This window comes from Helobdella robusta, assembly GCF_000326865.2.
Source record: "Helobdella robusta unplaced genomic scaffold HELROscaffold_2, whole genome shotgun sequence".
Classification (NCBI taxonomy): Eukaryota; Metazoa; Annelida; class Clitellata; order Rhynchobdellida; family Glossiphoniidae; genus Helobdella; species Helobdella robusta.
The window spans coordinates 8,004,812-8,027,547 of record NW_008704083.1 but is presented as its reverse complement, the minus strand read 5'-3'; the positions used below and the strand labels follow the sequence as shown (position 1 = coordinate 8,027,547).

Below are 22,736 nucleotides of genomic sequence, written 5' to 3'. Positions count from 1 at the left end.
CGACAGAGACCTAATTATAATGAGAGTGCTTCATGATGTGACTTAGGCAATTAAATGTTTTAAACTGAAAATGTGCATCCATACCATGGTTTGTTCAAGAGTTAGATCAAACAGAGCTTTATCTGAAGACTGCTGTTGCTGCTGTTGTTGTTGATGTTGTGAGCTGCAACAAATGTTGAAGACTTTTCTCTGCACATCATCGTAATCTTCGTTGGCATTGCTCTTTTTAGAATGTTTACTTTTGAAAAATAAAGCTTTTTTAACAGGAGCATTGTTGTTGCTCTGTGTTGTTGACGTATTTGAGATTTGAGTTGTTGTTGATGATGATTTATTTGATGTTGAAAGAGATGTTGAGATGGAATCATCGACATCAAGCAACTTGAGCATCAACTCGTAACTCGACCTTTCCATGTCAACAAACAATCGATCACGAGACATCAAGAAGAACAAACAGGCAACGCAGAGACTTAAGGCCTGTCATTTTAATGTAGTGTTGTGTCTGTTGTAAAATTGCCTTAGTTTTTATTTGTGTTTGATACACAATGTATTGTTTATAATTCATAAAAATGCAAAAAAATTTGATAATGAAATATGCATCAACCTGAACTCAAGTCTCAAACAAAATGTGCTAATTTAATAACTACAGCTATCATCAATGAAAAAAATAGATATCTTATATGAAATTATAGTACATACCTTATAACATCTAATCCACAACAAATTAGATAACTATAACACATGCAACTACAGCAACCTTAAACAACAACAGCAACAGCATTACAAATTGAAAAAAGATAAACAAACTGGGCAATCAGGAGCATCTGAAAGACTTTTGAAGACTTGGGATAGTGTTCCATGAGCTCTCAGATGCATCCGAAATACAGATGATGTACATTTCGATAGCAAACTTAATGCACTGAGTAACAAATGGTAATAAAATTTTTCAATAACATTCACTACCCTTAATATCAGTTAGCTTGAATAAAGTTGATAACACAATTGTCGGCATAAAATCACTGAGGAAATGTTACAACTCAGTGGTTAACCTTAAACACCTGATGGACAACTTCTGTTTAGGATTCAAGCCATCCATAATGAACTCAATGTCGTCTTCAAACTCCTGGGTCTCGCCTGACTCCTGGCATTCGTGCGCCTGTTTCACATCCCTAACTACCTGAGTCTGCTGCGTGGTGTTATCATTCATCATCTTCATCATCGTAGTTGTCATCAAGGTAAATGGTATAATCATGAAGCAATTCATTGATGAAACATTATTATCAACACATTATCATCATTGCCATCAAAATAAAATAAACTGTCTGACAGAAGTAAAGATATTTTTGGAAAATAAAATAAAAAATACTAATATATCTAATTTCAGGTAAACAGAAAATATATAAATAAAAATGAAAATGATGATGACTTGGTTATTTGACTCCTGAGTGCATGGTTCCTCCTCCTGGCAATTGGTCTTAGTGTAAGTTGAAGATGACGGTTTTTTGAAAACAGGAAAATCCTCATCAACATCCTCGTCAATGACATCATCCTTCTTTGTGCAAGATTAAATGTTAATTTATATTTCATTTATATTTCATTATATAAATATATATATTTAATAATTACTTACTCTAATAATTCAATAATTGCAAATGAATTAGTTGAGAAAAAAAACTAAATTATGAACCATGGTGTATTTGTATTATGATTGCACTGTGTTGCAGTGTTGCAATTATGACAACTGGCACATTAACATTTTCATATCAGTGAGATAAGAACTGGCCATAAAAACCAATATGAAAGAGATTATATAATTATGTGATTAACGATTAATTAAGTAATTAATTAATTAATCTTTGTCTAACTTCATTATCATCTTCATGCCACATTCTGTATTTATATTTGGCTTTCTTCTGAGATGTCTGCAATAAGGAAAATTTTTTCTTTTATTAATTAGATCGAATAAAAAGGAATAATTACTTTTATTTAAAATATAATAATTTTTTTTGAGTTTGAATTAACAATGTTTGCACTGTTGCTGATACACCAAGAAACATGATTGAGAATCTATCTGAAAAAAAAAGAATTGTCTTCTTTACCATTTAATATGCACAGTACAGAGTAAGGTCATATTTTCAAAAATAAATTCTGATGGCAACCCTTCAACTTTCTTTGACAAATTTTAACGGGCTCAAAAAATACTTTAAAACCCGATTTAAAAAGTTACAATCAAAAAGTCCTGATAAGTCAAAGCATATTCTAATATAAAATTAACCTGCCATCATATTCTGTTATTGTTAATAACTGACTGTCTGTCATTTTTTTAAGATAACACAACTAGTGTGTCGTGCTTATGAGATCATGTAATTCAATAACTAACAAATTTTTATAAGCCAATAATGAAAAAATAATGAAAATATTGTGAAAAAAAAATAATTATTTGAAAACATCACCGATTTTGAGCACAATAACTTCCTGGCCGTGGAAGATTTTTTAGGAGCATCTTTCATGATATGCAAGTTCATTCCATTATGTGTTTGATGCAAATTTTTAGCAGGTTCTAGCTTGTTGTCGACTGTATTTTTATCATCATCAATTTCTATGTCATTTAAATTCTTTACAACATTTTCATCATGGCTAATTTTTTCATTATTATATGTATTAATATCAGTACACAAATTATTATTAACATTATCAGTTACTTTCTTATCAAATTTTGCATTGTTTCTTGTATTTTTAGTATCAGCAAATTTATTGGTGGAATCAGTTTTTATGTTTAAATCTGCACTTTTATCATTAGTAACAGTATTTTTATTTGTATTTTTAATGACTTTTTGATGAGCATAATTGTTGCCAGTAGCTGAATGTTTGTTGTTGCTGTTACCTGTAGTTGAATGTTTGTTTGAATGTTTGTGACTTGTAGTTGACTGCTTATGGGCATTTGTAGTTGACTGTTTGTCTGAATATCTAGTTGAATGATCTTTTGTTCCAAAGTCATCAATCAGACAATCTGTCTCATAAATTTTTTCATCAGGAAAAATATCAATGCACTTCTTCTTAATAGCTGTTTTGTCTTCCAAAGAAGGTGGAGTGAATTTTTGTTTTGGCTGATCAACAAATCTATCAGGATTGTATTTATATACATTATTATTTGTTACTGGTTTGTGGTCAACTTTGTTATAATGTGAAGCAGAAGTTAACTCAATAGAATCCTCATGGTTTATTGAGTACTCATTGATCGGAGACTCAAGTGGTTGGTTTAACTTTATTTTCAATTTTATTTCAGTATTATTGTTTGCGCTGTTTTTACTTTTATAAAACTTTCGTTTTGTATCCAAACTGATGTTGCCTGTGTTTGTGATTTTAATGTTATTTGAAGGATGCAGAACTTCATCTACTTCCACTTTTCGTCTAACATCCACCACTGTATTCTCTGATGAAGAAAATTTTGCAAGCAGCGGAGTTGCTGGTTCAGTCCGTTTAATTTTACAAGGACTAAATTCAGGTTCAAAAGAGAATGGATCTTCTGGCTCATTGGCAAATTCACGCTTTCTGCTATCCAATTTGTGATCTACACTGGAAATTTTCGTCGACGTGAATGTCATTTTACCCCATTTTGAAACGGTGGAAGCTGCCTGAATGTTGATTTTGTTGAATGTGCTTCGGGGTTTAATCTTCATGGCCTCATCAAACGCTTTGGAGGAAGAACAATCACTGCTCTCGCCATACGTTTTGCTTACTAAAAATCGTCGTGACGTTGCCATATTTGAAATAAATTATTAAATATAAACTATAAAATTATTAAAATTGACAATTGATTATTATAAAAGCAGTACATATTTTTTAAAATAACACCAAAATAAAAATTTACGGATATTTTGTTGCCACTTCAAAATTAGCTTAAGTAAACACAAAGAGAAAATTTGTATGGTAAGCTGAAAAATTTTCTAATTTCTTATTCTATATAAAATGTTTATATGTGTATTTAGGGGAGCGTTCCTAAAACGCACTCCACTCCCAAAACGCACCCCCAGTGAAATTCAAATAACGTGTACCATAAATTTTGAATTTTTATTTCCATTCGCTTTTGGTCTATCGGAAGTAAACTTTTAATATCGAAAGCGCGTTTGTTTTGAATACGAGCCTGCTTCACGAACAAAAGTAAGTTTTCTTACCTTTTTCGATAATTTTATCAATTCTTAAAATTCGTCTGTAGTCATTCAGAATTATTATCTCTTAATATATATTATCTTAAAATGTTGCTAATCCTGTAGTGAATAAATGCTATTTAAAATAATATCAATATTTTGTACGGTATTTTCGAGATGGTCGTCTACGTGAGTTCTGTGAGTTTTCCCAAAATGCACCATCCATTGATTCCCAAAACGCACCATGAGGTGCGTCTTGGGAAAATATCAGCAATTTTTTAATAAAATTAAAGAACATTTTATAAAATTAAATTATTAAAATATAATGATTATATTTTCAATTATTATGCCATAATAATTAAAAGTTAAAACCATAATAATTAAGGGTTTAACTTTTAGGGTAGTTTTATGTTACAAATTATAATGGCCACATTGTTATTATATTACAATCACAATGTTGTCATTATAATTTGTAACACAAAATTGCCTTAAAAAACCATAATTATGACATAATTATATACTTGCCTTTTACAAATACTATGGATATGCAATGCTAGGGTACCAGTTTGCTTACTTAATGCCTACTAATTTTGTTATTAACATATTTATTATGTACTAAAACAATCATTTTCCTATCATTTACAGATGGGTCGTTACTACATAAAAAAAAGCACAAGAGGAAATTATAGCTCAGAAAATTTGAAGAAAGCTTTGGAGGATTTACGTGAAGGTCAATCATATCACAGTGTTTCAAAAAAGTATACTATACCATGTCGAACACTTCAAAGACATATGAAAGGCACTATCCGACAACCAGGATGTATAAAGCTTGGTAGATTCCGACCGATTTTATCGGATGAAATGGAGACAGAAATTGTCCATCATGCAATTGAAATGCAACAACGATTTTATGGCCTCACACCAATGGACATTCGGAAACTTGCCTTCCAGTTGGTGGAAATGAAGAAGTTGCCTCATCCATTTAATTCTACTAAACAAATGGCAGGGAATAAATGGTTGCTGGGATTTATTGAACGTCACCCAGAGTTGTCAGTTCATGAACCGGAGGTCACTAGCGTGTCTCGTGCAGTTGCATTCAATCGTCCTCAAGTTTCAAGATTTTTTAATATCCTAAAAAATGCACTTGAAAAAGATTTAACCATGGATGGTTCAAGGATTTGGAATATGGACGAAAGTGGTGTGACGACTGCCCACAAGCCTAGGCGTATTATTGCCAAGAAGGGCACTAAACAAGTTGGCAAGATTACGAGTGGAGAGAAGGGGAAGAATGTAACAGTAATATGCGCAGTAAATGCACATGGATCCTATTTACCACCGGCAATGATTTACCCACGAGTAAGGATGAATCCTCAGTTGTTAAAAGGAACATTAGGCTTTGCAACCAAAAGTGGTTGGACAGACTGTGAGGTTTTTGTGAAGTGGTTAAAGCACTTCACAGATGTTGTTAAGTCAACCCTGGAAAGAAAAGTCATACTTCTAGTAGATGGACATGCTAGCCATAAATCACTAGAAGCCATTACATTTGCCAGAGATCATGGTATAGACCTTATCAGCTTCCCTCCACATTGCACTCACAGGATCCAACCACTAGATTTAACTTTTTTTGGTCCATTGAAAGAATATTATCGAAGTGAATGTGACAAGTGGATGATCTCAAACCCAGGAAAAAGAATCTCTTTCTTCGAAATTGCAGGAATTTTTGGGACTGCATACATGAAATGTGCAACTATTGACAAAGGCGTTTCCGGTTTTAGAAGTGGAGGAATCTGGCCATACAATAACGACATCTTCACAGATGCAGAATTTGCACCATCATTGATGACTGAAAACAACTTAGGTAACTATTTCAATTTAGTCCATCATTTCCTTTTTAACCTATTAAAGATTGTTAAATTTAGGTAATTTTTCAATTATGTAACCTAAATGTCATTATTGCAGTCATAGACACCGTGGTTGCAGGTTCATCAGTTATAGACACCGTGGTTGCAAGTTCATCAGTCGTAGACACCGTGGTTGCAAGTTCATCAGTCGCAGACACCGTGGTTGCAAGTTCATCAGTCGTAGACACTGTGGTTCCAGGTTCTTCAATTCAGGTCATGATACAATCATTGTCTCCATTACCAAAAGCCGAGCCTCGATCTGGAAAAAGAAAGGCTGAAGCAGCAGAAGCACTGACATCAACACCTTTCAAACAAGCTCTGTTGGAAAAGCATCAACTGCAGCAAATGAAGGTAGAAAATCAAGCCAGAAGAAAATTAATTCTTAAAAAAAAGAAGCTGAAGAAAACTGTGGCTGCTTCTTTGGCTGCTCGAGGGAAGAAAGCTCCTCCACAATCTGCTTTTTCTACAACCAAGAAAACTGTGCCAAAGAAGAAAATTGTTGACAGTGACAAACGCACGCCGAAAAATAAAGATAATGAAATCTGTCCAGGATGTGATGAGGTGGGTGGAACAGAAGATTGGATTCGGTGCAGTGGTTGTAATGTATGGTGGCACGAACAGTGCACGTCTTATGAAGGGATTAGAGGATTTGTTTGTGATTTTTGTTGAATGAAACAGAGCCATTTATAAACATTTTATCAAAACTTATTTCAACTAAAATTGAATCTGGTTTTGGTCTAAATTTTTTTTTTCATATTCATTTTCAGCATAAAAAACTCTATTAGAATCACTTATAATGTCTCAAGAAAAAAAACCTTGTAAATCAGTGTTATTGTTATAACCTATTTTTTACTTTATTTTGATAGATCGCAATTATAAAGCACCTAATATGCTTGCTGTATCAATTTTACTTGGATGTCCCAAAATGCACCTGGGGGTGCGTTTTGGGAAAACCTTTCCCAAAATGCACCCTCTCAACCAAATATTTTCTTGACCTGCTGTCGTTTTTATTTGAAATATTGAGGGCCAATTTCTTTTCACACTTGTTACATGCCATTTCATTTATTGGAATAGTATAAGCCATTGTATTTGATGTTAAGGAACAGCTACAAGCCAAAATTCCTTAAAGGGTGCGTTTTAGGAACTTTCCCCTACTTTCTTTCATTTGGTAGTCCATTTAATAAATTACAATTAGTATACATGTTTCTCTCACTTTTCTATTGCTTTTTCAGCACGTATTTGCCTACTCATTCTGTTATGGTCATCAACGTGCATGGAATCAACCTTCCAAAGTTTTTCATGATGGCCTCTGGAACTTTTTCAGCTCACTTTTTTTTGATAGCTCACAACTTTCATGTCCCAAAACGTATTCAGTCATAAATTTTAATGTGGAACGCTGATGAAAACTATTTAAAATTTATAGCAACGAATAGATAAATTTTTGGTCCTGTCGTCAAGCTGACACCATCGAGGTAAAAGAGCGGTAGATTGTCGTTATATTTGTTTGAACTATTATTTAAAACATTTATAGTTCTAATTTCAATATTTAGCCCAACCAGAAAACAACAAATTAATTCTCAATTGCATTTCTTTATAGAATAAAATGTCTATATGATGTCTAACAGATAAGCAATTAATTGAATTTCAACCATAAAACATTTCATGTTATGAACAATACATTAGCTGTGAAACAACATACAAACACATGCAACAAATAACATAAAAACAAAGTGCAACAAATAACATAAAAACAAAGTGCAACAAACAACATACTCGTAATCAGTGGCGGATCTTGACAATCTTGACGGGGGGGGGGGGCAAAATTTTGAAAATGTTTAATTTATGTGTATACATACATTTGCATGGGAAGGATGATTGATATGGGTAGGTTAGCTAGATGCAAATTTTGAACGTAGCGGTTGCAAGAGCTACTTATTCTAACAAAATATGATGCTAGTGTTGATGAAAGATTTGCTTCTTCAATTTTTCATGTTTTTGGTCATTCATTCTTTGTTTGCTTATCTATTGTTTAAAATAATTATTTATTTCATACGTTCGTTCGTTCGTACGTTCATCCATCCATCCATCCGTCCATTAATAATAACTGTTATGTTTACTGTTAACTGCGAATGATGAGCAACTTTCTTTATGCGATAATACCTGTTTGAGTTATCGAAAAAAATAATAAAATAACAAAAATCAATAAATAAAAAATTAAAAAACTGAACAAGTAGTTAAAAAAGCAGCTCCTCTCATCCATCAAAAATGAATGAATGAGCGTACGAACGAATGACTGAGCAAATAATAAATTAATAGTGAATAAATTAAAACGTTGCCCAGACAAATAAATCAAAATAAAATTTTAACAATCAATAAAATTGAAGAAATAAAATTCTGTGCAATGTTTATTAGTCCGGGTGCATGTTTGTACTTGGTTGTTTGTTTGTATGTTTGTATCATGTTTGTTTTTTGTATGTGTATGCGTACTGCGTGTATGCGCGCAAAATGAATAAGAGGAATAAAACGAGAATGATCAATTAATTTTTTCAAATCTTTAATTTAATTTTAGTCCGTGTTAAATTAATTCAGATCTTATCAACGTATGACGTATGTTCAAGTCTAACTCTTTCACTCAGCTCACCTATATATATCACCTAACTCTTTCACTCACCACCCTATATTTTTGTTTGATTCTAAATTACTGTGTGTGTGTGTGTGTGGTGTGTGTGTGTGTGGTGTATGTGTGTGTGTAAACGAAATATGTGTGTATTTTTACGTATGCACGTACGGTATGTATGTATTTGTGCAAGTATGTGTGTTTTTATCTATGTGTTTGTATGTATGTTTATATAAACCTACTTAATAAATTGTCTAACTTATGATCCCTCAGAGTGTTTATGTGCGTCATGTGTATGCTCTATATAATATTAGCTCTACATAGTTAGTATTAGCTCTCTCTATACAATATTAGCTCTATACAGTTAGTATTAGCTCTAAACAATATTAGCTATATATAATATTAGCTCTATATAATATTTAAATCAGCTCTATAAAACCGCGCAAACTCTAGATAACTCTATATAACCATGCAAACAACTACAATCAATAAATAAAAATCAAAAAAAAAACCAGGAACCACCGTGTATCTGTTGAATGTATGATGTGAAACAAAACAACAAAAAAAAACACAAAAGGAAAAACACACCACCGAGTAGAGTAAAGAAAAGAAGTCCCTAACCTACCTATGTAACTAAATTAACTTATGCCCTGGCCTACCTATATAATAAATTAATCTCACCTACCTATGTTTCACTAACTTAACTTAGACTCATGAAGAAAGAGAAAAGGGAGTAAAACAGAACATATAATACTACCACACAAACAAATATGATGTAAATATGTATGTATGAGCCACCGCTAAAGAATCACCTAAAATAAAAAAAAAATAGCACACACAAACACACAAACCGCAGACAAACATACAAACCACAGATAAACATGCAAACTCTATATAACTCTATATATGCGCAACTCTCTCTGTATATATATATAATTAGTATCAACTCTATATAATACTAGCTCTATATAGTTAGTATTAGCTCTATATAGTTAGTATTAGCTCTATATAGTATTAGTTCTATATAGTTAGTATTAGCTCTATATAATATTAGCTCTATAAAATATTTAAATCAGCCCTATAAAACCGCGCAAACTCTATAAAACTCTATATAACCATGCAAACAACTACAATCAATAGATAAAAATCCCAATAAAACCAGGAACTACCGCGTACCTGTTGAATGTATGATGTGAAACAAAACAAAAAAACACAAAAAAAACGAGAGTAAAAGAATAGTATAAGTCCCTAACCTACCTATGTAACTAAATTACCTTATGCCCTAGCCTACCTATATAATAAATTAACCTCACCTACCTATGTTTTACTAACTTAACTTACACTCACGAAGAAAGAGAAAAAGGAGTAAAACAGAACATAAAATACTACCACACAAACAAACATGATGTATGTATGTATGTATGTATGTATTAGCAACCGCTAAAGAACCACCTATAATAAAAAAAAATACCACATGCAAACATAAACGGGACCAGGCACTAAGACAATGGTACAAAGCGCCTGGTCTGATTTCGACGTGTTCTCGGCTCATATTTATACCAGTTTCATTCATACATTCTTATCATTTCAATCATTGACACCAATAAAATCTTTATTTAATGTATAGGAAACATTATTATAAGTGTCTGACAACAATATATTTACTATACCAAAATGAATTCAACGAACATATTCCTGATGGGATGGTTCGAGTTTGTGCAAACGTTAATCATAACAATTGAAAAATAAAAACACGTGTCTTTTTTATTTCATTTCTTTTATATATTATATTTAAAATCATTCAATTATTCCGAGAGAACTCAAAATAATTTGACACCACACAACTTACTTAACTCTGATTGTATAATTTAAATGTATAAATATAAAAATAATAAATATATTTAATAACTACGCATATCTATCTGTTTATTTATTTAGTTTTGTGTGCATATAATATTTGGTAAAATTTATTTATAGGAATCGAATGTAATGTTTATACCGGATAATTTACCATCGTACATTTTAATATTTTTTACTATTAAAATGACGTCATTTCCGCCAACGATTTCTCAACAAAGTGTCAATCCTATACTAGTAATTTTTTTGTCTTTGCTTAGAGAAATTATCATTATAATGAACTCAAAAAAATTTTGTTGTTAAAATTTAAAAAGTTATCGACAAAATAAGTTGTATCCGGTTGGAGCGCATACATTCAACATTGAAATTATAGCTTGAATGAATAGCTGAAAATATATACAACAGGTGGGATGTCGTCAGCAGTCCTTCTTTTAAACATAATTTGTTGAAAACGATCCTGTCATTAACGTTAATGAGCTTTTTATTTAAATGGTCGTCAGCCACAAAAAACATGTTTAAAATTTCTTTCTCCCAGTCAGTGTGTGTGTGTGTGCGCGCGCGTGGGTATGTTGGTTTGTTTAATTATTTGTTTGTTAATTTATTTATTTTTGCATGCATATAATAATTGATAAAATTTATTTTATTTTATAGGAATCAAATATACTGAAACACACGCACAAACACACACCCAGACAGCGACATACTCACCTACACAAACGAAAAAAATACACAAACAAATAATTAATAATAAAATGACGTCATTTCCGTCAACTACTCTACTATTAAACCATCCCATTTAATATTTCTAATAATGTTGTTGCCAGTAGCTGTATGAAATGGAATCAAATATACTAAAACACAAAAACACACACACAAACACACATACTCACGTACACACATAAAACAAATAATTAGTTTTAAAATGAGGTCATTTCCACCAACTATTTAATTTCTAATAATGTTGTCGCCAGTAGCTGAATGTTAGTCGTTGTTGTTACTAGTAGTGATAGTTGAATTTTTGTACTTAGTTCTTTGCTGCTTATTGGTATCGGTGTGCCTATGAGATATGATAGATTTAATTTGAATTCATAACAAATTTGGTTTGTTTGTATTTTTATGTGTGCGCGTGTGCTTGCTTGCCAGTTGGTTTGTTATTTAATTATTTGTTTGATAATTTGTTTCTTTTTACATACATATAACAATTGATAAAATTTATTTTATTTAATAGAAATCAAATATATTAAATAATATCTACAATAGAATGTTTGTGTATCGTCTAGCTCACTATCTTGTCCACAGTATATAGAGCCACAACACAAACCGCAAACCATCACACACACATAAAACAAACACACAAATAATTAGTATTAAAATGACGTCATTTCCGCCAATCATACTACTATTAAAGTATCCCATTTAATATTTCTAATAATGTTGTTGCCGGTAGACGTTGTTACTAATAGTGATAGCTGAATGTTTGTAGTTAGCTGTTTGCTAGTATTTGTAGCAAGCTGACTTTTAAAGTGGTGAAAATTATTTAAAAATTTGAGTGACTAAAAATTAAATTGCTTTCCTGTCATTGGGCTAAAAGTTAATCTAAAATAAACAAATTGGAACATAAAGACACCTAACGCGATATGAACAATTTTTTTTCCTTTACTTTGATAAATTTATTTAAAAATCAAACCAATTGAACGAAATAAAAATAACATTTGCTCGTGTATGACCAGCCGCCATAATTAAAAAATTGAACTTTTTTGTTGAGGTCGACATTTTCTCATACGAACAGTCAGCCTTTTCATTTTATGAAAACTTCTAACAGTTAACCGAGCCTTACTTATTTTAATTAACAATGTTATCTGTGGAAATTTTACCTTACAAAATAACTATAAGAGTACGAGACATACATTACATACAGAATATTTTCTATATGTGTGATTCTATAACTTTCTATATATATATATACATATATATATATATATATATATATATATATATATATATATATATATATATATATATATATACATATGTGTGTGTTATGTATGTATCATAAAATAAGTTTGTGGATTTTAATTCAATCACAAATACAAGCTCAGTGAAGATATAATAACAAATGAGAATAAATTTCATCATAGTGAATGATGAATACCAATCAAATACAAAAAATTGCGATTGGTTAAAATAATTTCTGTTTAAAAAAAATTATTCAATAGAAAAAATTAATAAATAGGGACCCAGTTGCTGTCGTCGGCCGGATTAAGTTCCCCAAGCACCAGCAAAATGATATCCACCACCCACCAAACACCAAGACCACCCAATGTTAGTAACTTTCCGACTGCTGTTCCTTTATAAAGATGAAAAAAATTATAAATTTTACTAAGAAATACAAACTTTAAATCAATTTATTTAAAATGATTACATTTTAATATAATTTGTATACCTCTCATTCAATAAATTTATTATGTAAACTGATTTACAAGTCAACGGTGCAAGTCTCGAAAGTAAAAGTGAAGCTAACCAGTATGTCCCAAACAAAACCGATCCATACCAAGAAAACCAAGAAGGAATGAATAAATTAATGTGTTCACAAAATAGTGCCCAGTGTACCTTTTATTGGTTAAAATAATTAATGAATAAATATAGTTGAATATAGATTTTATATATATAATCGCAATTTTTTGCAATAGTTGAGAAACCTTTGTCAATAAAAAATATTTAAACTTATCATCTAAATATTTAAACATTAATTGACAAAATCAACCAGTTTATAAATGGATTATTTCAATAATGGATACTTGATACAAGGATATTGTTTAAGACTTAAAAATGTCCTTTCACCGAAGCATTCAATCCCATCAAGCACTTTGCACATGACTCTAGACCTCTCTACTTTCTCATATTTTTGTCCTCCGAACTAAAAATTTTTGAATAATTTAATTATTAGATAATGGTGCAACACCTCTAAATAAAATATAACAATTTTTTAAAAATCAATGAAATGATAAACCTTGACACACCCATAACCAAGCTCCTCCTTTGCTGTAGTGTTTCCTTTCAGATCTATCCCATGATTTTCACAAACTAAAAACTCGTTGCTTCTGAAAAAATAACAAAAAATGATATTATAAAATAAATAAAAATAAATAAATTATAATTATAGTTATATTAATTATAATGTCATAAAATAAAATATGAATAAGCCACATACAGAAAAAAAACAAATTTAATTAAATTATTAAGCGACAAAAACATCATACAGATAGGAGCATTTGACCAGAGGTGAGTATGGATCAAATTCCTCATCATCAGCTGAAGAATTAGTAGTACTAGTAGAAATGTTTAGGTGACTATTTTCTACAACATGACTCTCCGAAATAATCAAATAAAATGATAATATTTTAAAAACGATTACACACGAATATGTTAATTTTGCACTTGAGTCCGTAAATTTCATTAAATGTGAATTGCAAAACGTAGAAGGATCAAAAATCCACTGGAGCTGCAGTTCGATAGCAACTACAAACAGTAAACATTGAGAGGTCTGTCTAACTATACCCTTATGTCACTATCTTAAATTACTGTTAATTACACAGGGTTTGGTTTGCACCATCAAGTTATACAATTCCAGACTCGTAAGATTATTCTAAATATAGATTGGATATAGATACATAGGTGGTTTTATGGTTCTATATAAAATTATTAAAGAACTACCATTATATCGACGCTACATTCTAAAATAATTGAACTATAGTGCGTGTTCAGTAATACTTAATGATAACAATTCGGTCGATCCAAGTTACTGTATACCAAAAAAACGTCGGAATATCCATTACCAAATTAAACATTTTCATGCCCAAGAGATTGAGTGTTACATGAGTCTAGTAAAAAAGAACAACCAGCTTTATTTATTATATCGTCGCACAATCCAAAAACATCGAAATATTTTGCGTGTTCTGTAACGGTAACTATTCGGTCGATTCAAGATACTATGTAATCTAAAACGTCAAAATTTCCAATACCAAATTAAACATTTTCATTTTTAGGAGACTGAGTACTACATGATTTCATTATAAAACTACCAGCCTAATTTGAGCTAAAGTGCGTGCTCAGTAATACTTAATGGTAACTATTCAAAATACTACATACCAAAAATGTCAGGATTTCTATTTTACCAAATTATACATTATTAGGTTTAGGAGATTATGAGATAGAATTTTGATATGAACAAGACAATGATAGTTTTATTTTACCTAACAAAAAACATTAAGTTAATTAACTAAAAGCTATGAAAGCAACACAATGATGACAAAAAATAAAATAAACACTGTTAAGTAGTGTTTAACATTTGTGCTGCCTATATTGGATATCATAGATTTCCAACTATTTTTGTGCCTCTGTGCTATATGAATATTTAACTTTTCTAATTTCGGATGTTTGTACTGGTATTTAAGCTTAGTTTCGTCTGTGCAATTTATTACTTTTTTTAAATTTTGAGCATTTAATATGGCTGCACCCAATTTCAAAATAGCTGCCCACTGTTCCTGTCCTGTTGGAACGATCTCCTTCCTCGTCAACAGGAATCCGTTCTGTCCTCGATCTCTGAGTTCTATCAAGTAAGAATATTTTATCTGCACCACCCGCTTTGCCCAATCAGACGATCCTCCACCGAACGGGTCTATAAAATGTTAAAAAATAATAAAAATGTGTGTCTTTATCATAAAATTTATTCAAAATTTTCGAAAAAAATTAACACTGACAGGCCAATGCACTTGAGGTTCCGACCTGATAGTGAGCACCATTCACTTTTTTTATGGACTTTGACATTTCGTACGCTAATGCTGTCTGACCGAAGAAGTTTCAAATTAAACAAACATCTATAAATTGAAAATTTTATTTATGAATATACTAACCGCTTCGTTATTGTCACCATAGCCATGTTGTGCGCCAGTATATATTTTCTGTCCATAGGAATGGTAGGTTATGAAGCTAAAGAATTGACTGTCACAACTTTGTTGGTCTGTTATGAAGCGGACGATGTTGATAACTTCTGCTTCCGATTCAGCATGCTCTCCTCTATAATTGAAGGCGCATGGGTTTGCTTCCGAATCAGCTGTTTTGTGGTTACGTTGTTGCTAATAATCTTGAGTGTTTTGTCATAAATCAATTTCAAAGTTTTCAATCTTTAAAATTACGATTTTGTAATAATAATTTTGTTGGCAATTTAACAGTTTGAACCTCCTCCCCAGCCAAAAATCCAGTTACGATTTAAATCCACCCCAATGCAATTCGGCGATGTGGGTCGGCGATTTTTACGCCACATTCGGTTCTGTCATTTTAAAATAAAATTAAAAAATGTGTAAAGTTCTGTGGATAATGTTTGTAATAAATTGAAGAAGTACTTTTGTAAAGGAGTACTCGTAGCCGTCCGGATTGACGACTGGAAGAAAGTACCAGTCTGATTGGGTCAGTAGGTTTGTGATCTTTTTGCTATTCACAGTTATGCCCTTCATGAACTTTTGAATGTTTTATCAAATCAGTTGTAAAACATCACGGTTTAAGTTAGAGATCCGCGTGGGTGAAAGATTTAGGTTTTTTAAAAACTTAAAATAACCAATTTTCCCTCAGTATATCATCACAACGATTATAAAAAAATTGAGGTCAGGTCGGATCTACAATTTTACCAAACACCAAAATTAAATTTGAAATAAATTTTTATTTTATTGAATAAAAATCAAAATCGAGATTTTATTTGTAATAGGAAGAAAATAAAGATATGAACTTGACAGATGATGTATAAAACCGTAGACGGGGCAATATGTTCGCGCGCGTGTATACCTCCATCAATCCACGCGCTTTTTCTCCGCTCATTTGCTGGTGTTGTTGCCTGCTTCTTGAAGCCAATCTGCCAAAAGAACGGTACCAGAATGAAAACTGAAAAATAATAAACCACATTAACAACGGCAATTAAAAGATCAAACAAGAAAATCCACAATCAAAATATGAAAAAAAATCAGCAAAACAATTAATTATACAAACATAAGAGATAGCATCTTGAACAGGTTAGTTATTTTCATGAAAACAATAGCAAACAAACAATAGAAAAAATAATGATGATGAAAATGTTATTCATGTGATGTTGACTACGATGTTTATCGCATTGTACATCAGATCTAGTTTCTAGATTAGATTGTTTTGAAGTTTTCTATAATTTCGCACTACTCGTATGATATACATGCTGCCTTTTTTCTTTACCAACATTCAACGACCTAATGCCAGCAAGTTGTTTTTTTATTACGAGATGTTGCTGATATCCTGATTCTGAGATATTATTGCAGATTTTATTAAATTGATCTGGTTAATTATAAAGTCCTCTGAACTGTCTTAAGGACGTTTTAATTTAATTTTGAGCCAATAGATCAGTTTTAAACAACAAAAATTGCAAATATAACAAAACATTAAAAAACTAAATTCTCTTATTGCCAATTTATTTTAACAATTCAACACACTGTTGAACACTTCAGACGCTAGTTAGTTAAAAAAAATAATAGAAAAAGATAATTTTTACGTAACACAACTAAACAATGTTATTTATAAAAATAAACATAACAAAAATATAAAAAGAACCTTAAGAACCAGCATTCTTCTTCCTTCATACGTGGATCCGATGTCAAAGAGCTCAGTCACATTCTCGTGCATCTCACATACCCGCCGTAAAAAGTTTTCTATCTGAGATTTAGTTATAATGACAAAGTTAAACCGTAAATTGCAAATACTTGAACTGTTTTGCTCATACTTAATAGGAATCTGCAATCTCCTTGGAAGAAGATGAACATACAAACAAGTGTACAACATAACTATGCAGACAATCACTATACCTACCTGTAAACATCAACCTCTATTGATATTCATACACACACAAAATCATTTCGTTTATTGCACGTTTGTATGAAATTCACACAAACAACAAAGTGACATACACACAGTTACATATTTTTAAACATACCAACCACAAGTTACTTCTCCTCAGACACAACTCGCTAACAAATCACGTATTTCCACCCTCGTGTACTCATCTCTTAGCACTTTGAGACCAAGAACAAAAAGTAAATACATAATAAATCACCCAAAAATAGATGACGTTCCAACCACGTGATCATACATGACCCAAATAAACAACCACATGATCCAACATGACCTACTTCTTGGTGTCGCTGGTAACCATCGAGAATGAGGTCACACGCTGATCCGATGTGTTGATGTGGTGATGGTGGAGACTCCCTAGTTAATGGATGATGACGGCGACGATGATGGTGTTAAATGATGATCGATCAAAATTTGAAAAAAATCGATCGAGTTATTGGTCAACATGCGTCAGCAATTTTCCAGCATAATGCACCGACTACATTTGGACGTTGAATATCAATATAACCACCAGCAATTTGGATGGGTACTATAAAATTTTATTTTCAAGAGAGGACGATTAAAATAAATCATCGTGATATTAAAAAAATTTGCACATGAAATTTTTGTTGGAGGTGAATTTTTGGCCGAGGTGAACCTTCACGAATTTGGATGCAAGATCCCTCAAAATAATCATCTCGCCATTTTCAGCTTTTTTCACCAAAGGTTTATATATGAAAAGAACTTAGTGACAAACAAAATAACTAAGCAACCATGAAAACTAGAAAAATTTCAACATAGAACATAAAATTTACTTTTAAAACTTTTTTCTAACTGAAATACATAAGTGTGGTGTGAAACAAGATAAAACGTTACGTAATATCGTAATTATATAGACGTACGTCGTGTAAACCGAGTAGCCAACAGAGTAAAGACATCCGGCATTAGAATTGGTTCATGTGTCAAACAATTTACTCGTAACCAGACCTTCCTTATAAGTTTGTTATTTTGGAAGATCTCAGTCGACTCCGATTTGCAATTCCTGAAACAAATTGTGGTTGTTCCTTTAAATAAGTCAGCAGCAGACAATCTCTGACTAAAAGAGCTAGTGTGAATACGATTCTTTCTGACATACGGAGTGGAGTCATTGTAGATTATCCCTGATGTATGCAGTTGCTGAAATTGAACCGGATCTTGAATATCTAGCAACACATTCTCGCTGCGGTTTTCAAGACAGATCATTGTACATCATCACGCGAGTGTAATTACATTTTATTTAATAATAACAATAATAATAATAATAAATAAAATAATAATAATAATAAATAAAATAATTAACAAATGAAAAGTAATAAGAGGGAGGTAATGATCTGAGAAAAACAAGTCTGAGAAAGTGAGTCATAAAAAATGAATTATCATCAACATCGTCGTTGTCGTCGTCATCATCATTATTATCAATATAATAATAATTATTATTTTGATTAATTTATGAGAGATGAATTGTAAATGATAGGATGCATCACAGAACATGATGATGGTGATGATGATGAAGATGAGTTATTTACGGTGATGATATTATTATCAACAGTGAGTGAGTGACGTTAAAATGTTGGGTAGAAGTTCAGCTGTGTTAGAAAAATACGATGATGATGATGATGATGAGGATGTGGTGATGAGTTTGATGAAGAAGCGGTATCAATGATGATGATGATGGTGAGATTACGTGATGATGATGATTAAGATCATGCAATGGTGATTATGATGATGACGACTGTGTGGTCCTGATAATGATGGCGATGATGATGATGATGACGGCTGAAGTGATGAAAGGAATGGAAGATGGCTAGAATGATTAATGTGGTTGATCTATTCTGAGCTGACGATGAAGATGACGACGACGATGATGAAGATGACAGTGATACAAATGATGAATGAACAATGATGATAGCAGTGTACAGAAATATAAAAAAATTTATTAACTGACATAATTAATTACATAATAGAAAGATTTCAAAAAATTAATGCAGTACAAACACACACATATTGAAATTCGCTAACAAAGACTAACATAAAAGCTTGAAATGAACGTAGAATGCGCGCGAATATGCGTTTGTGTGTGTCTATTGCGTGTGTTTAAAAGTGTCTGCATGTGTGTATATGTGTATGTGAAATTGCAGTAATTGAAAACACAGAAACACAGCTAGAACTGCTAAATTATCTCATTATGTGCGGACTTGCTAACAAGTCTAATTGAATTCATGGACCATACGTAATGTGTTGAATTGCACACTTTCTTCTTCTCTAACATATGTTGTGTGGTATCTACCAACTTAATTATATAAACAAACAAGTCAGATTCATCAATTATTTCTGTTTTATTATTATTAAGTAACATTTTTCGGACAATTTTTGTTATCATTAACGACAGAAGAACTAAAATAAGCAGAAAAAGAAAAGCTTAACGCTAACAATTAAAGCACAACGTTAACAATTATTTGTTTGTTGTTTGTTCAAACACACACACTCACACACACACACACTCACACTTGCCAATATCATTCTAACAAAAAAGTGAAAACATCATTCACTCATTCATTCATTCCGACTGATGTTATGACAGCAATGAAGCTATCACATCATATAACAGCAACATGTAATTGCATTAAAGAAAATAGATTTCTCCCGTTTTTATCCTTGTATTATTTTTTATATTAAACTTATTATCTTATTTTTCTTCCTATTATGTTATTATTATCGAACTACAAACAAACTGTTTGACATATGTAACATCGCCGTATTTTATTTTACTTGATACATTTGATAATTACTTTAAAAGCAGGTTCATGTAACCAACCAATTCTTAAATCGATAAATGTATCATTCTTTCTTACTAAATTTCAAATTCAACTACAGCATATAGTACATACTAAACATACGTACACACGCACACACACATACAAACACACACACACGCAAACATATGTAAGTACAGACAGACACTATGCATGACTGTATGATGAACATTCATAACGTAAAACGTACATGGTAATACCCTTATATCATAAAAACACATCTATACATGTAAATGCACACATACATTTAAACACACATACACGTTGTACATGTAGACCCGCCGGTCTACAATATCTTCTACAAACCTCAGGGTCGGAATACACGGGCCGGGCAAAAGAGATGTTTCGCCCTTCTTGCCGGGCCGGGCGTACGGACCGGCCTCTCCGCACGCCCGCAAGTCTTCTTTCAAGCGTTGGGTCATTTCTTTATTATTATTTTGTTTGTTAAGACAGAAACAATATTACGGATTAACCTTTCAACTATAATCGACAACGATCAATTGAAATAACTAGTTCAATAATCTAGAATAATCAACCGTTCACAATAACCTACAATTATCAACAGTTCATAATAATCTACAATAATAAACAGTTTATAATAATCTACAATAATCAACAGTCCTAACGTCAACTCCGCACAAGAACAACAGAACGAAGAAAAGGGCTTTATTTTATTTGTGCCGACTAGACTTATAGACTCGCACGTTGCTCTCTCCTAGGTAAGCGCTCGTACTTTCGGCTAGTAACCGACCCACGTGACCATGTAAAATTTCCTCTATACGCCTAATCATCAGATTTTATACACACACACACACACACACACACACACACACACACACACACACACACACACACACACACACACATACACACACACACACGTTGATACAATTATCGATGACTGATTCCTTCGTCAAGGTAAGAAATTTATTGAAGATGCTATGCCATACATACAATTTGCGTTGTTGCTTGTATTTTTGCATGTGTTGTTGTTTCTGTTGTTGGTCCTCCTATTCTTGAGGTAAGTTTTATTTGTTTACATTAAATTTTGTGTTTTGTGTGCTGTCGTTATGGTGTAGTATATGTTGCAGCTTTGTTTTTGTTGCGGCTTGAATGTATTTATTTTAATACAATTTTTGTTTGTGGCTTTGTAGAAGCAGCGTGTTTGTTCGATTGTTGCTTGCCTGAAGTTTGTAGTTTGCTCTGATAATGTTGATGTTGTTGTTTTTATTATTTCTTTCTGCCTGTTACCCTAGTCTGTCTGTTATTATGTTTATACGCGCTGTGCTTCTGAAATGATTTTCATTGTTGTCCGTAGTTATTTATCAACTCCGAGTACAATTTTAATGTCTGTGCATCAAACTCAAAAGTAAAAATGTCTTAAGATTGAAATCCTGAGGCATTTGAAACTCATAACAATTTTACGTTGCATGTAAAGCACGTACTGCTTCGTTTCATGTTCCTTTCAAGGCAGACTAAAAAAATTAATTAAGAAGTGATAAGATAAAAGCGAACGAAGGAGTTGGATTAAAGTTATCGCGCTAACTTCAATTTGCAGATTGCTGTTTACTGAATAAAAGATATTAGCTTTTAGTATCACAGTTTAGTGAAAATAATTTTTTTTAGTTAAAAATCTTGTCAACGCTGTGCTAAGTTGAAATGAAGTAGTAGTTTTTTGTATTTAGATGTTGCATTCAGACCGAACGTTTCTCACATATGAATTATCTATGTGCTACAGTCCGTGCACAGGCTACGCGAACAATTTAGTAATGTAACCTATTCATTCAGTTGCTAAACATAGCATGATATTTTATTACTTTTGAAACTTTAACATAAAAATATTCCAAACCTTGGTTTCATATGATCCGCTCTGATGCAGTAATAATTATATAGAAATATAAAAAGATATAGCGCTATATAATTTAGAATTATTCGTGTCGCCATAACGCTAACTTTAAATTTTAACAAACTTTAAAATTTCATTAAAAACTATGTATTATATTTGTTATTATTTCTTCCTCATCTTCTTCTTATTATTATTTTTATTAGAATTTGTTATTCTTTAACTTTGGTCCAACAAGCAATGAACATTTTTTCAACCTTATATTTGTCTCCATATTATTAATTTTTTTTTATTTGCACATGTTCGAAATGTTAAATCATTATGACGATATATCACGAAAAATGTTGCAACCACCGTCGTTGAAATCTTCTGAGTAAATATAAATATGTATGGGCATCACGCCGTCTTTATAAGGTTAACGTGATACTCTCTCTCTCTCCCCTCTCTCTCTCTCCCCTCTCTCTCTCTCCCCTCTCTCTCTCATCTCTCTCTTTCTTTCACTCCGTTTTTTCTCTTTTTTCTCTTTCACTCTGTCTTTCCGTTTCTTCCCATTTTCCAAAGTATTTTACTCGCGTGCCTTTTATATTATTCCTTCAAATGCTTTTCTTTGTGTATGCA

General features: G+C 31.9%; 4 protein-coding genes across 4 annotated transcripts; 1 reads left to right on the top strand and 3 right to left on the bottom strand.

Annotated features, from left to right (window-relative positions):
* Positions 1-42: 42 nt before the first annotated feature.
* HELRODRAFT_160697 (hypothetical protein) lies at positions 43-3,761 on the bottom strand (the record flags this gene model as incomplete). Its single annotated transcript, XM_009017637.1, has 7 exons — positions 43-474; positions 805-916; positions 1,056-1,183; positions 1,424-1,549; positions 1,863-1,919; positions 2,700-2,881; positions 3,005-3,761. The coding sequence occupies 7 exons, from the start codon at positions 3,759-3,761 to the stop codon at positions 43-45; spliced, it is 1,794 nt and encodes a 597-aa protein (XP_009015885.1).
* A 561-nt stretch (positions 3,762-4,322) lies between these two features.
* Positions 4,323-6,715, top strand: HELRODRAFT_160696 (hypothetical protein; the record flags this gene model as incomplete). The annotated part of the gene is made up of 3 exons (XM_009017636.1): positions 4,323-4,394; positions 4,791-6,003; positions 6,105-6,715. The coding sequence occupies 3 exons, from the start codon at positions 4,323-4,325 to the stop codon at positions 6,713-6,715; spliced, it is 1,896 nt and encodes a 631-aa protein (XP_009015884.1).
* Positions 6,716-12,742: 6,027 nt separating this feature from the next.
* On the bottom strand, positions 12,743-13,977 carry HELRODRAFT_64117 (hypothetical protein; the record flags this gene model as incomplete). The annotated part of the gene is made up of 5 exons (XM_009017635.1): positions 12,743-12,867; positions 13,042-13,130; positions 13,319-13,437; positions 13,531-13,621; positions 13,781-13,977. 5 exons carry the CDS (start codon positions 13,975-13,977, stop codon positions 12,743-12,745), a joined length of 621 nt encoding a protein of 206 aa, XP_009015883.1.
* A 425-nt stretch (positions 13,978-14,402) lies between these two features.
* Positions 14,403-22,479, bottom strand: HELRODRAFT_106158 (hypothetical protein). The gene is made up of 9 exons (XM_009017634.1): positions 22,125-22,479; positions 17,719-17,801; positions 17,148-17,245; positions 16,279-16,425; positions 15,923-16,030; positions 15,759-15,849; positions 15,434-15,633; positions 15,281-15,365; positions 14,403-15,198 (listed from the first exon to the last, which is right to left on the bottom strand). Exons 1-9 carry the CDS (start codon positions 22,217-22,219, stop codon positions 14,807-14,809), a joined length of 1,299 nt encoding a protein of 432 aa, XP_009015882.1. The 5' UTR covers positions 22,220-22,479; the 3' UTR covers positions 14,403-14,806.
* Positions 22,480-22,736: the final 257 nt, after the last annotated feature.